Here is a 14,707-nt window from a genome sequence, read left to right on the forward strand (position 1 = left end):
GACAGAAATGTATCTATTTGTATATCCAATCCACAATGATTTGCACCTTCATAACACCCTAAGAAGTTTTATTCTGGAGCATATTAATCATAATACCTGACCAACTGTGTGAGAGAACACTTATTGCACTTATTACAGTTGTTGCATGATGATATTTCATTTCTGCTTGTTATTAAAGCATTAATTAACACTTGTGATTTTATTCTAGAGAAACCTGGTTTTTTTGCCAGTTTGAAATATTAAAGCACAAGCACAGAGATCATTTGTATAATAACTGTTTTCTTTAAATTTGATGGAACAGTTTGCATTTAAAGCAATTCACCAGAGCTCACAAAGAAATAAACGTGTTGGAACTTGAGATAGCCTGTGAAGCGTGTGTGATTTTTCACAAAAATCAGAGTTCAGAGTAAGTTCTGTGTGACGTTTCTCTGAGGCGGTGATGACATCAGGTCAGCAGGCGCAAGGCGTGCCCGGCTCCAGCTCGATCGACAGTCCTTTGCTCAGGAGGAACGCGTCTTGCTTGGGGTCCCTTCCCAGGAATTTCTTTAGCATTTCAGCTGCATCCTCTGAACCTCCAGGCTTAAGGATACAATTCCTGTAGTCCAGACCCACCTGAAAGACATAGGAAGTTACCATTTACTAGCACACTTCAGACCTGTTCCAAAAAGTGCACCTAAATGCACTTTACTTTTCATAGGGGCCAAATTCTGGATAAGTTCAGTTTCCCTTTGCCATGCAATGCCTTTCGGTGGCCACAGGTTATCACACCTCTTCTGACATGTGACAACACAAGACAGAGGACCATGTATACACCCTGTGCCACCTATTCAGGCACCTCTTCCGGATGGTAGATAACTCATCACCGGCCTCCCCTTTCTCTGTTAAGAGCTAGGCCATGAGTCTCAGCAGTCGCTGGCTAGCGCATAAGACAGCTGCACCACACAAGCACCTCCACTTCATGTTTTACTAATGGCTTTTAATAGTACCACACCATACCTTTGCTAAACAAATCAGCATCAGTGAGATGTATACTGCTTAAATAAAAAGTTGTACTGACCTTGGGGCTCATGATGCCCTCTTGCTTGAAGCAGGCGTAAAACATGTCCATGGAGAAGACCTCACTCCAAAGATAGCCATAATACTGGGCGTCATATCCACCTGCCAAATGGCCAAAAGTTGCTGGCATGTTTGTACCTGTACAAAAAAAAGAAGACCGATGTCTAACTGTTGTGTCAGATATGAACCGGTAATAGAAATAATAAGCCCTGTGATGGATTGGTTCCCTGTCCAGAATATTACTGGTGTTAAAGGCCTTGCTCAGTGGTCCCAACAGTGGGAACCTAGCAATAGTAGGGCTTGAACCAGTGACTTTCTTTCTGATCGATAATGCTGTACTGTAACCACTGAGCTCCCACTGCCGTAATGTGTGAAGGGCAGTAATATAATCTCCAGTAGTGTAAAGTATATAATCCCCTTTTATTCGATTGATTAAACCATGCTACTAAAAAAAAAACTTAAGTCTAAATGTAGACTGTAATTTATCATTTATTTAAGCTAAACATGTACCCAAACTACTTTTATCAGGTTTTTAGATTTTGAATTTGCTTGCAACACATTCAAAACAAGTTGGGACAGTGAACACATAGGTGAAGAAATGTACCTGGTGTTGCAGGGACACCTAGTATTTCCAGACACAGCTTGGCATACTCCTCTGCTGGATCCAGTCCTGTTTTCGTGTGCAGAGCTTGGTCCACCTTAGCCAGTACTATCTGCCTCAGGTTGAACAAACCTAAATAAATATAGAAAAAAATTAAGATTTACCTAGAATCTGTAGTATAATAAATCTGTACAACTACAGGCTTTAGTTGAAAATGATTGGGTGTATATTGACTAACTGATGTCATAAAACAAGTTATTTGCTGTGTTTAAGACATCCTAGTTATTTTGTAACAAAAATGACATTTTTCATAACATTTTTGAGGTGCAGCAATAGATTATGCAGGCCCACTACTACTGGAATCCAGGATTTGAATTCCCAGCGTTGCCATCAGACATTTCTACATACAGACGTTACTGTCTGTGTTTGGGGTAGGTATTGACTGAGGCCCTGGACAAATTGGTGTCCTGTCCGGGGTGTGTTACTACATGGTGCCAAGTGATTTTGGGGAAGCCGTACCCACTGCAACTCTGACACTATAACACTGTGGTTAAAAAAACATGAAAATTAAATTCTGCTTTGTTTAAAAATTAGGGTAATTATGAATCATTTCCACAAGAAAAATAAGAAAAATAAGCACATCGATTCCATTTTTCCACTTACATGTTGACTGGTTTCAACCAGTTTAGTGAACTGAAAAGTGAATTAAACACACAGTGAAACTGAACCCAAGATCTGAATATATGATGTAGCCACTTTCTGCTGCTTGATAATTTACCGCATGGCAACCACTGCAAGTGTACACATCATTAAATTAGCTTTCTTAGGGGAGCATATGTTTCATATTGCAGACGAGACTGCCTAACAAGCACCGAAGTGCATACAAGCGGACATGATTTATTTTTAATATTCTCTTCAAGGCCACTTGGAATATAGATCAAAACTGAAGTACCTGGTAAATAAATATATCTGATGATTTAACAATACTCATTAAAGCAATGAGAATGATGAGTCTATCCAACGATTATGGCACTGCACTTGTACGACCTTTTTAACTTTCGATTTGTGTTAACTTGTAGGTTTTATTGATGTTGAACTTAATAATACTGATTACCATGAGACCACTAAAACAGAAAAACAGAAATGAAAGTGTGCTTGATGAAACACTACTGGGAATTGCACAAATCCTTGATAAGGTCACTTAAAGGCAGAATTTGCTATTACTTAAGAAAAAAAATGGCCAACAAGAAGTGGGTGCTGCCCAAACACTGGGCACAGGATTTGATCCCTATTTCTGGTCACTGTGGAGTTTTGCACAGTCCCTCTATGACCACAAGGGTTGCTTGTAGGTTTTCAAATAGAAGCTTGTTTTACAATAACCTTGCTCATGAACACAATAAAGACATTAGATAAACCATAATATTATTTATACTGTAATAAATCACCAAGTCTGCATGAAGCAAGCAAGTTTATGATGTTATTTAAAAGAAAAAGGTTATTACCAGTATTGGCAAGCCGGGACTTAATAAGTTTCTCCAGTAATTCGTCTGGGATTGGCTTGCCAGTTTTATAATGCTTGGACATGCGCTGTAGCGGCTCCTTTTCCCACACCCAGTTCTCAAGCATCTGAGATGGAGCTTCCACGAAGTCCCTTTCCACATGTGTTCCACTGAACATGGCAAAGTCTGCCTAAAAACACCAGGAGAATTCTCAATAAATAAAATACATTAAATGATTAAACAATGGACAGAGAGACGTTCATTTTATTAATACCTGTGCACAAAGCTGGTGCATGACATGGCCAAACTCATGAAAGTAGGTCTCCACTTCGTCATGCTGCAGCAGTGAGGGAGCGTCAGCTGTTGGTTTGCTGAAGTTGGCAACCATGGCTGCTACAGCCATCTGTCTGGTCCCATCAGGCAGCAAACAACCAGGCTGCAAGCCAAAACAAGCAGCATGCCCATACTTCCCCTCTCTGAAAGAAGAAAATAAAAAAACAACTGGGTTTATTTCAATTAGGCTGCCAATTAATTTTGATTGACAAACACCAGCTTTTTGTATGTAAAACTGCATCTGTTTTAATGGTGCTCATGGTAAAAAAAGGTTTTAGACTGCCAGCTGAGGGTGTGAAAAAGATTTATCAAAGAAACTAGACAAGTTACCAACAGCATTATTGCTTTTCTATCTAGACCTCTAAAAAGGGTGGCGTTTTACGCTGATTCCAAATGATGGAAGCGTTTACTATTCCAGTGTACCAGCTCAGAATTGTATCCATTTTTCCGTTTCTTCCCCCAATCTAGTCATATCCAGTCCCCTGACCGGGGAGGGCCATACCTAACACACTCCTTCTCTGACATCTGTGTAGTAGCCAAGCATTTTATTTCACCTGCATGAATCAGGTTCACACAGGGAGTAGTATTGCATATCTACAATCCATACGATCCATACACTGCTTTCCATTATTCCTTCGTCTCTTGGACCTGGCCTACCCTCCCTTAGACAAAGCCAATCATGTCTATGTAGGTGTCTGGCTGACCGACTGCAGAACTGAGATACAAATTACTACCCATCTGAGTGCCATATCAGCTCTGATTTAAACCAGTACTACCCAACCATAACACCAAGTTTCCAATCAAAATGTGGCGACATTCACAGTCAGTTGGGAGACTTAACTAGATGGATGACTGCAACTCAGTCAGACCAAAAAAATAGTTCCAAATACCAATGTGTACTTTGTTTATATGTACAATCTATATTGATTCCCCCTCTTAACGGTGTGGCATTTGCTCTGTTAGTGAAGGCATGGCATACAATTTAGGTAAAACATCAATTTAAAGCACACAGACATACTGTCTTATAAAATATAAAAAAACTAAGAACACATAACACTGACACAATTTACAAGAGGCCATACCAAACATCTTCATACCTGGGAAAAAGGTCGAGGTAGAACTGACCCATCATGTTGCCAGAGGTGCGGTCTTTGACAGAATAAAGTGTGACATCATCGTGCCACACATGGGCACCTTCCACTTTCTGAAAGGAGAGGTTCAGCAGCTCCTGGTAGATATCCAACAGCCCATGGGTCACCACCTCCATTGGAAAGTACTCTTTCAGCTGGTTCTGGTCCACAGCATACTGAGTCTCCTCCACCTGGGTCATGTAGTAGCGTGTGTCCCAGGCATGCAACTCGCCGTTAAAGGGAAGCTTTCTCTTTTCGCACTCCTTCTCCTTCAGCTTAACGATGACTGCCCGTTCCTCCTTGCCCAGAGGCTTCAGCTTATTGGCAAGCTCCTCTAGAAAAGCAAATGCACAATAAAAAAAATAAAAAAAAATATTCCCAATTTTAAAAAGAAGCAAGCCCAAATGATGCCACTTGGTCTAGAAAAAGATGGTCAGTGTTCCTTCAGATTGAATGCAATTTGTTATAAAGGCTAAAGAAAATTTTACCCAGAAATGAAGAAACTTTTTTGGATGCTTTGGCCATGTTCATCTCCAGCACAAAGTCAGCATGTGTGCTAAAGCCCAGTAAACTGCTCTTCTGAGAGCGTAACTCCACCAGCTCCTTCAGGATAGCCGCATTCCTCTGTGTGAACATAAAGTCCATAAGGTTTTTAGTGTTGAGACTGAACAAAAATCAGGCTGATCAAGTGGTATATATTAACTTTTAATTGTTTTCAAGTCAACTAAATGTCTAAAACAGGGCTTAAAAATATATGTCAAATTCCACTAAAGAGCTTAGATGGTCACTGTGACTGACAATATGGTTTAATGATGCTTGTTTTATACAATTCCGACAAATAAACATCATTATATTGCATTTTAAAGACATAAAACAAAAATGAAAATGAAGTAAAGTGTGGTGTTATTAAAACTCTGATATAAATCATGAAAGTTCTTTACCTCTTTACAGCGAGAATTAAAAGCTTCCTCTAGTTTCTTGCGAGTCTCAGGAACGTAACATTTCTTCATGGTGGGGAAATAGTGAGGGTATTTAAGGGTTACTTTAAGCTTTCCACTTTCATCCTTCTCCAATGAGCTGAGAAAATCTTCAGGAAGGCCACCTACAGCAAAAAAAAGTGTCAGTTATTTTAAAGGTATAACTTTTTAGCAAAACTTAAAAAGTCATATAGGTTTTAATGCAAATACCTAGCAGCCTTGTTTAACAAAACACTTTAACCATAATTTTTCCCAAAAAACATTCATGGGCAGCCCTTTGGAGTGGGGGTATTAGATTAATTTTGTGAGGATAAATTATACAAGCTAACCTTAAGAAAACACCAAAGCATCATACTCACCAAGCTCCTCCCGAGAGAAAGAGAGACTAGTGGTGTCCTCGTTCAGATGCTTGTTGAAATCAATACTCAAAGTGCTCAGTTTCTTTTTAATCTTCTTGATCTCCTATTACATGGAAGAAAAGCCAATAAGGCAGTACATTTGTTACACATGTATTATTAATAAGATAGAATATAGTAGTGAGACTATTTAATGAACAATTATTTTCGGATGCACTCTCACTGACGGACCTCTTGTGTCTCCTTGGAGAGATGAAGGCCGTTTCTCTTTCCCAATTTCATAAGTCTATCCATATAGCGCTTAGCTTCAGGGCTAATACTTCCATCCTGTAGCTTCCCCTGAAATAATGGACGTGTTTTGTGAGAAATTAAAACAAAGCTTTTTATTCGTTCATTTACAGTTGTAACAAAAACGACTATATAACTAGAATAAAACACACTCCCACCTGAAGAGCAACAATGTTGTTGTAAACATCCTCCCTCATGCTCATCTCCACATCAAACTCCGAAAGCTTCTTGTCAGCCTCGGTGCTGGCCTCGCGCACATCCTTACAGGGAGAAACATGTTGAGGAAAATCCAACATGTTACGCAGAACTGGAAAAGAAAAAAGTGTGAAAAATTGAGACCACATTTAAACCAGGTTTACACAATGAAATGTGTCCTAATGTCACCATTACAATTAGAAGAAGCATAAATGAAAACAAGTAGATAACATCCTTAGTACGCAGAAGACATAAAAATATTACTAAACCTTTTAAATAGAATAGAATACCTTTATTTGTCATATACACATATACAGACATACAGTAAAACAAATTATTTCTTCGCATATCCCAGCTTGTTTGGAAGCTGGGGTCAGAGCGCAGGGTCAGCCACTGTACGGCTCCCCTGGAGCAGACAGGGTTAAGAGCCTTGCTCAAAGGCCCAACAGTGGCTGCATGGCAGAACGTGTGTCAAAAGTGTGTCACATTAACTTTTTCTTTATGTATTACACTTTCGGCTGCTCACATTAAGGGTCGCCACAGCCAGTCAGTCATCTCCACCTTGCTTTGTCCTGTTTAACCTCCTCTGTCATGCCAACCCCCTTACCATATCAATAAACCTCCTTTGGCTTTCCTCTTCTCCTTCCTCTTCTCCTAATGCCTGGTAGTTCCATCTTTAACACTCTTTTTCAGTTTAACACTCATCACTCCTCTGCACATCCCAAAAGTATCTCAATTTAACCTCCCAAACTTTGTCACTGAAACATCCTACTTGCACTGTCCCTTTAATAAACTTGTTCCTAATTTTGTCCGTCCTTGTTACTCCAAAAGAAAACTGCGGCATCTTCATATGCTACCTCCACCTTGCTCTCCTGTCTTTTTAATTAAAGTACCCTAAATCGATTAACAATATTCTGCCTAAAAATATTCAATGAATTTTTTCTAGGAATAAATTAAATGCCGAAAATGTAAAATATTTTATATTGAATATTCTTATATTGTGTATTTCTTACACAGTGCTCTTGTTTTAATGTTAAGGAAACACTCATTTAAGTGAACAAATGAAATCATTAGAAATGCAAAAACATTGCACTAAAATTATATACAAACATGATAAGCTATATCTGAGGGAGAAATAGCAGAGGACCAGCGATGGACTGCTGTACTATTCGGGGTGTGTTACTGCATTGCATCCAGTGATTCCAGGGAAGTCTAACTCACCATATGACAAGGATAAAGTGGTAAAAACATGAAAAAAGATTTAAAGAAAGAAAAAACTGCACTGCTTTAAAATATTTTACTTTGAAATCTGAAGTTAAACAAAATTCTGCAGAGGATGTGCATATTGCAGTGAGTGCCTCTACAGTCACTAAACAACGTCAAGCACCGCTGCTGCCCACAGGCTGGACAGGCAGTCTTTATGTAAAAAGTGCTGAATGGTATACAGCACTGTATTGTGCTCTCTGCCAATTCATCTCCTTTTACACTGTTTACAACAGTTTATGTAACTAAGTATTCAAACAAGCAACCTGTATTAATAGTTTCCACAGAACTGGAAGGTAAATCTTGAGAATGAAAATCTTGTTGATGCAATGTTGAAAAATAATCAGTACATTTATAAACTTAATCTTGTTATAATAAACGTGCTAGAAGAGACATTTTACAATTCTCAGTGTATTTCATTCTGTTTAAAGCAATTATACAAGTAATAAGTGTCACATCCCTTAAGAATGTACATTTGTGCTTTTGTGTTTGGTTATCTTAGTTATTGTTATAAGTTTTTAACATCAATGTTGTAACTAAAATATAAAATATGCAACTAAACTAAAATAAATCTAATTTTTGGTGGACAGTACAATGCTGCCACTGGTTGGTAAAATTTCACCACAAGAAACAAACATGGTGAATGTAAAGACAGTGTTAAAAGTTTTAAGGAAGAAAGCTACATTAGATACTTCTCTGACTAAATATAGATGAGTGTGGAATACACAATTTTACACAATTTTACCTGAGTGCTATTAAAATGAATTAAGTATAAGAGTATTTCTGAGGGACCTTTCTAAACATTTAAAACAAAAGCAATCCATTTAAATTGAACTAAAATTATGCAAAAAATTATAATTAATTACCACTGGCATGTCAAAGCTATACCTGTCAATAATATTGTATGTTTCAATGTATTTGTTTAAATATATGCACTGGAAATATATCACATAAAGTGGTCCAAATAATGTTTTATCCAAGTGCATATGCAAAAATTACCTGTGTATTCCACCTCTACATCAGCAAGGGCCTTTAGGGTATTCTCATAACTGACACTGGCTACATCCAAAGCTCCCACAGAGTCGTACACTTTCTTGGTCTTCACAATTAACTCATCTGTCAGCTTATGAATTTGCTCTGGTGTATGGTCCCAGAGCAAGTGATTTTCTGCACAGACTCGGTCTCCACTGCCAAACACCACTTCACCTAAATGAAATCAAGAAAACAGATTTTGAAAATCAATCAACTTACTAAAAAACATTAAACAAAAAAAAAAACATCCTTCAGAAGATGGATGCACCAGATACAGTGTATCACAAAAGTGAGTACACCCCTCACATTTCTGCAGATATTTAAGTATATCTTTTCATGGGACAACACTGACAAAATGACACTTTGACACAATGAAAAGTAGTCTGTGTGCAGCTTATATAACAGTGTAAATTTATTCTTCCCTCAAAATAACTCAATATACAGCCATTAATGTCTAAACCACCGGCAACAAAAGTGAGTACACCCCTAAGAGACTACACCCCTAAATGTCCAAATTGAGCACTGCTTGTCATTTTCCCTCCAAAATGTCATGTGATTTGTTAGTGTTACTAGGTCTCAGGTGTGCATAGGGAGCAGGTGTGTTCAATTTAGTAGTACAGCTCTCACACTCTCTCATACTGGTCACTGAAAGTTCCAACATGGCACCTCATGGCAAAGAACTCTCTGAGGATCTCTGACGAATTGTTGCGCTACATGAAGATGGCCAAGGCTACAAGAAGATTGCCAACACCCTGAAACTGAGCTGCAGCACAGTGGCCAAGATCATCCAGCGTTTTAAAAGAGCAGGGTCCACTCAGAACAGACCTCGCGTTGGTCGTCCAAAGAAGCTGAGTGCACGTGCTCAGTCACATCCAACTGCTGTCTTTGAAAGATAGGCGCAGGAGTGCTGTCAGCATTGCTGCAGAGATTGAAAAGGTGGGGAGTCAGCCTGTCAGTGCTCAGACCATACGCCGCACACTACATCAAATTGGTCTGCATGGCTGTCACCCCAGAAGGAAGCCTCTTCTGAAGTCTCTACACAAGAAAGCCCGCAAACAGTTTGCTGAAGACATGTCAACAAAGGACATGGATTACTGGAACCATGTCCTATGGTCTGATGAGACCAAGATTAATTTGTTTGGTTCAGATGGTCTTAAGCATGTGTGGCGGCAATCAGGTGAGGAGTACAAAGATAAGTGTGTCATGCCTACAGTCAAGCATGGTGGTGGGAATGCCATGGTCTGGGGCTGCATGAGTGCAGCAGGTGTTGGGGAGTTACATTTCATTGAGGGACACATGAACTCCAATATGTACTGTGAAATACTGAAGCAGAGCATGATCCCCTCCCTCCGGAAACTGGGTCGCAGGGCAGTGTTCCAGCATGATAATGACCCCAAACACACCTCTAAGACGACCACTGCTTTATTGAAGAGGCTGAGGGTAAAGGTGATGGACTGGCCAAGCATGTCTCCAGACCTAAACCCAATAGAACATCTTTGGGGCATCCTCAAGCAGAAGGTGGAGGAGCGCAAAGTCTCCAATATCCGCCAGCTCCGTGATGTCATCATGGAGGAGTGGAAAAGCATTCCAGTGGCAACCTGTGAAGCTCTGGTAAACTCCATGCCCAGGAGAGTTAAGGTAGTTCTGGGAAATAATGGTGGCCACACAAAATATTGACACTTCAGGAACTTTCACTAAGGGGTGTACTCACTTTTGTTGCCGGTGGTTTAGACATTAATGGCTGTATATTGAGTTATTTTGAGGGAAGAATAAATTTACACTGTTATATAAGCTGCACACAGACTACTTTTCATTGTGTAAAAGTGTCATTTTGTCAGTGTTGTCCCATGAAAAGATATACTTAAATATCTGCAGAAATGTGAGGGGTGTACTCACTTTTGTGATACACTGTATGTGTATCTTACTTGATGTGACATAATTTGCCACAGCCTTAACGAGCACTTTGTAAGATAGTGTTATAAAATGGATAAGAATAAAGACATTATTTAAAGAAAACACAACCAACTTTTAACTCACTACCCATGTGTAAAAAAAATTAATAATAATAAACCTGCAGAAATTTTATTGTTTAGTCAGGTGAACGTTTAAAAGTCTAATAAGTGCAAATAAATGTATGATTTGTAAAAAAAATAAAAAAATAAAACAATATATACATATATAACAAATATGACAGTATTTATTACAAAAACACCCTTAAACCAGTGTTTCAAACTGTAAGCCACGGGTGGCGCTGTTTCGCAGCTTGGCCATCAGTGCAATAGCGTGCTAATGATAAAGGCGAATAACTGTATACTTGACATAAAACACTAAAGTTAAATAGTTGAACATCAATTGTGTTAACAAAGTCGTTAAAGTTTAGTCTGAACAAAGACGAAAAGCAAATACATTAGCTATAAACAAACCGAACAGTTTTACAGCAATGATACAATAAAGTGTATAGCTAAGTGCTAGCTAGTTACAGTTGACACACCGGCTACTTTACTGGACTGTCTGTCAGCTACTGTATTTAAATATTATACATCACTGAAAAACAACATGAAATACCTGTTATAACACAGTATACAGCGCTGTGAATGTGTCAGCATTAATACCACATACCTGTAGGAGCCATTATTCATACAGATTACAGAATCGATCCGAGCAGCAGCGGCAGCACAATCAACGTTATCTCCGCTAACTGACATAAATCCCGCCCCATTCCCGCTGCCGTCATTATACAGGACACTGATTGGCCAAAAACAAGTCAATCACGTAGCGTAAAGGCTGTAGGACTTTTGTTCACTTTATATTCCCTCATTCACCGTTTTTGTAGATTTAGATTTAATATATAAATAAATTAATACATTACGGAGCCCCTAAGGTGACATCCCCTAAAAAAAAATAACGCGTTCCCACGCCTTAGTAAGGAGTGGGAATGAGATCGTGGCCACGACTTAAAAAGGTTGAAACAGTTGAATATTGTTTACTCTGTTTACTTTCTTGACTATTGTGTCAATAAACAGAATGGACGATTAAAGCATTGTACTTGCTTACTTTATATGTATTACATCTACAACAGTAGCGAACATTAACGTGTGTTTAAACATTACTATGACAACCCATTAACACATGTTGTTAGCCGTAGATTGTTTGTTTTGAAGCCTTGATGTAATATGCAGCCTCCCTCCTGTATGTAACAAATGATCACACCATATTCAACTGTTTCCCCTAACAACATGTGTTAATGTATAGAACGTGTGATGGTTTTATGTTTCAGTACGGAACTGTTAGAGCAACGCACACACAGATGAATGCGGGTTGTCATAGTAATGTTTAAACACACGTCGTGGCCACGCGTTATTAAGGCGTGGGAATGCGTTAAGTAAGTCGTGGTCACGCGTTATTAAGGCGTGGGAATGCGTTAAGTAAGTCGTGGCCACGCGTTATTAAGGCGTGGGAATGCGTTAAGTAAGTCGTGGCCACGCGTTATTAAGGCGTGGGAATGCGTTAAGTAAGTCGTGGCCACGCGTTATTAAGGCGTGGGAATGCGTTAAGTAAGTCGTGGCCACGCGTTATTAAGGCGTGGGAATGCGTTAAGTAAGTCGTGGCCACGCGTTATTAAGGCGTGGGAATGCGTTAAGTAAGTCGTGGCCACGCGTTATTAAGGCGTGGGAATGCGTTAAGTAAGTCGTGGCCACGCGTTATTAAGGCGTGGGAATGCGTTAAGTAAGTCGTGGCCACGCGTTATTAAGGCGTGGGAATGCGTTAAGTAAGTCGTGGCCACGCGTTATTAAGGCGTGGGAATGCGTTAAGTAAGTCGTGGCCACGCGTTATTAAGGCGTGGGAATGCGTTAAGTAAGTCGTGGTCACGCGTTATTAAGGCGTGGGAATGCGTTAAGTAAGTCGTGGCCACGCGTTATTAAGGCGTGGGAATGCGTTAAGTAAGTCGTGGCCACGCGTTATTAAGGCGTGGGAATGCGTTAAGTAAGTCGTGGTCACGCGTTATTAAGGCGTGGGAATGCGTTAAGTAAGTCGTGGTCACGCGTTATTAAGGCGTGGGAATGCGTTAAGTAAGTCGTGGTCACGCGTTATTAAGGCGTGGGAATGCGTTAAGTAAGTCGTGGCCACGCGTTATTAAGGCGTGGGAATGAGTTAAGTAAGTCGTGGCCACGCGTTATTAAGGCGTGGGAATGCGTTAAGTAAGTCGTGGCCACGCGTTATTAAGGCGTGGGAATGCGTTAAGTAAGTCGTGGCCACGCGTTATTAAGGCGTGGGAATGCGTTAAGTAAGTCGTGGCCACGCGTTATTAAGGCGTGGGAATGCGTTAAGTAAGTCGTGGTCACGCGTTATTAAGGCGTGGGAATGCGTTAAGTAAGTCGTGGTCACGCGTTATTAAGGCGTGGGAATGCGTTAAGTAAGTCGTGGTCACGCGTTATTAAGGCGTGGGAATGCGTTAAGTAAGTCGTGGCCACGCGTTATTAAGGCGTGGGAATGCGTTAAGTAAGTCGTGGTCACGCGTTATTAAGGCGTGGGAATGCGTTAAGTAAGTCGTGGTCACGCGTTATTAAGGCGTGGGAATGCGTTAAGTAAGTCGTGGCCACGCGTTATTAAGGCGTGGGAATGCGTTAAGTAAGTCGTGGTCACGCGTTATTAAGGCGTGGGAATGCGTTAAGTAAGTCGTGGCCACGCGTTATTAAGGCGTGGGAATGCGTTAAGTAAGTCGTGGTCACGCGTTATTAAGGTGTGGGAATGCGTTAAGTAAGTCGTGGTCACGCGTTATTAAGGCGTGGGAATGCGTTAAGTAAGTCGTGGCCACGCGTTATTAAGGCGTGGGAATGCGTTAAGTAAGTCGTGGTCACGCGTTATTAAGGCGTGGGAATGCGTTAAGTAAGTCGTGGTCACGCGTTATTAAGGCGTGGGAATGCGTTAAGTAAGTCGTGGTCACGCGTTATTAAGGCGTGGGAATGCGTTAAGTAAGTCGTGGTCACGCGTTATTAAGGCGTGGGAATGCGTTAAGTAAGTCGTGGCCACGCGTTATTAAGGCGTGGGAATGCGTTAAGTAAGTCGTGGTCACGCGTTATTAAGGCGTGGGAATGCGTTAAGTAAGTCGTGGTCACGCGTTATTAAGGCGTGGGAATGCGTTAAGTAAGTCGTGGCCACGCGTTATTAAGGCGTGGGAATGCGTTAAGTAAGTCGTGGCCACGCGTTATTAAGGCGTGGGAATGCGTTAAGTAAGTCGTGGTCACGCGTTATTAAGGCGTGGGAATGCGTTAAGTAAGTCGTGGTCACGCGTTATTAAGGCGTGGGAATGCGTTAAGTAAGTCGTGGCCACGCGTTATTAAGGCGTGGGAATGCGTTAAGTAAGTCGTGGTCACGCGTTATTAAGGCGTGGGAATGCGTTAAGTAAGTCGTGGTCACGCGTTATTAAGGCGTGGGAATTCGTTAAGTAAGTCGTGGTCACGCGTTATTAAGGCGTGGGAATGCGTTAAGTAAGTCGTGGTCACGCGTTATTAAGGCGTGGGAATGCGTTAAGTAAGTCGTGGCCACTCGTTATTAAGGCGTGGGAATGCGTTAAGTAAGTCGTGGCCACGCGTTATTAAGGCGTGGGAATGCGTTAAGTAAGTCGTGGTCACGCGTTATTAAGGCGTGGGAATGCGTTAAGTAAGTCGTGGTCACGCGTTATTAAGGCGTGGGAATGCGTTAAGTAAGTCGTGGCCACGCGTTATTAAGGCGTGGGAATGCGTTAAGTAAGTCGTGGCCACGCGTTATTAAGGCGTGGGAATGCGTTAAGTAAGTCGTGGCCACGCGTTTTTAAGGCGTGGGAATGCGTTAAGTAAGTCGTGGTCACGCGTTATTAAGGCGTGGGAATGCGTTAAGTAAGTCGTGGCCACGCGTTATTAAGGCGTGGGAATGCGTTAAGTAAGTCGTGGCCACGCGTTATTAAGGCGTGGGAATGCGTTAAGTAAGTCGTGGTCAC

The 14,707-nt window shown here is 40.8% G+C and overlaps 1 protein-coding gene across 1 annotated transcript; it reads right to left on the reverse strand.

Moving 5' to 3' along the window:
- Window positions 1-51: 51 nt before the first annotated feature.
- Window positions 52-11,424, reverse strand: thop1 (thimet oligopeptidase 1). Its single transcript, XM_063012492.1, has 13 exons — window positions 11,350-11,424; window positions 8,698-8,904; window positions 6,399-6,547; window positions 6,184-6,291; window positions 5,956-6,058; window positions 5,561-5,721; window positions 5,108-5,243; window positions 4,587-4,953; window positions 3,431-3,632; window positions 3,160-3,346; window positions 1,661-1,789; window positions 1,058-1,194; window positions 52-612 (listed from the first exon to the last, which is right to left on the reverse strand). The coding sequence occupies exons 1-13, from the start codon at window positions 11,360-11,362 to the stop codon at window positions 451-453; spliced, it is 2,061 nt and encodes a 686-aa protein (XP_062868562.1). The 5' UTR covers window positions 11,363-11,424; the 3' UTR covers window positions 52-450.
- Between the last annotated feature and the right edge of the window lie 3,283 nt (window positions 11,425-14,707).

The sequence above is a fragment of the Trichomycterus rosablanca genome, chromosome 17 (genome assembly GCF_030014385.1).
Source record: "Trichomycterus rosablanca isolate fTriRos1 chromosome 17, fTriRos1.hap1, whole genome shotgun sequence".
Lineage (NCBI taxonomy): Eukaryota > Metazoa > Chordata > Actinopteri > Siluriformes > Trichomycteridae > Trichomycterus > Trichomycterus rosablanca.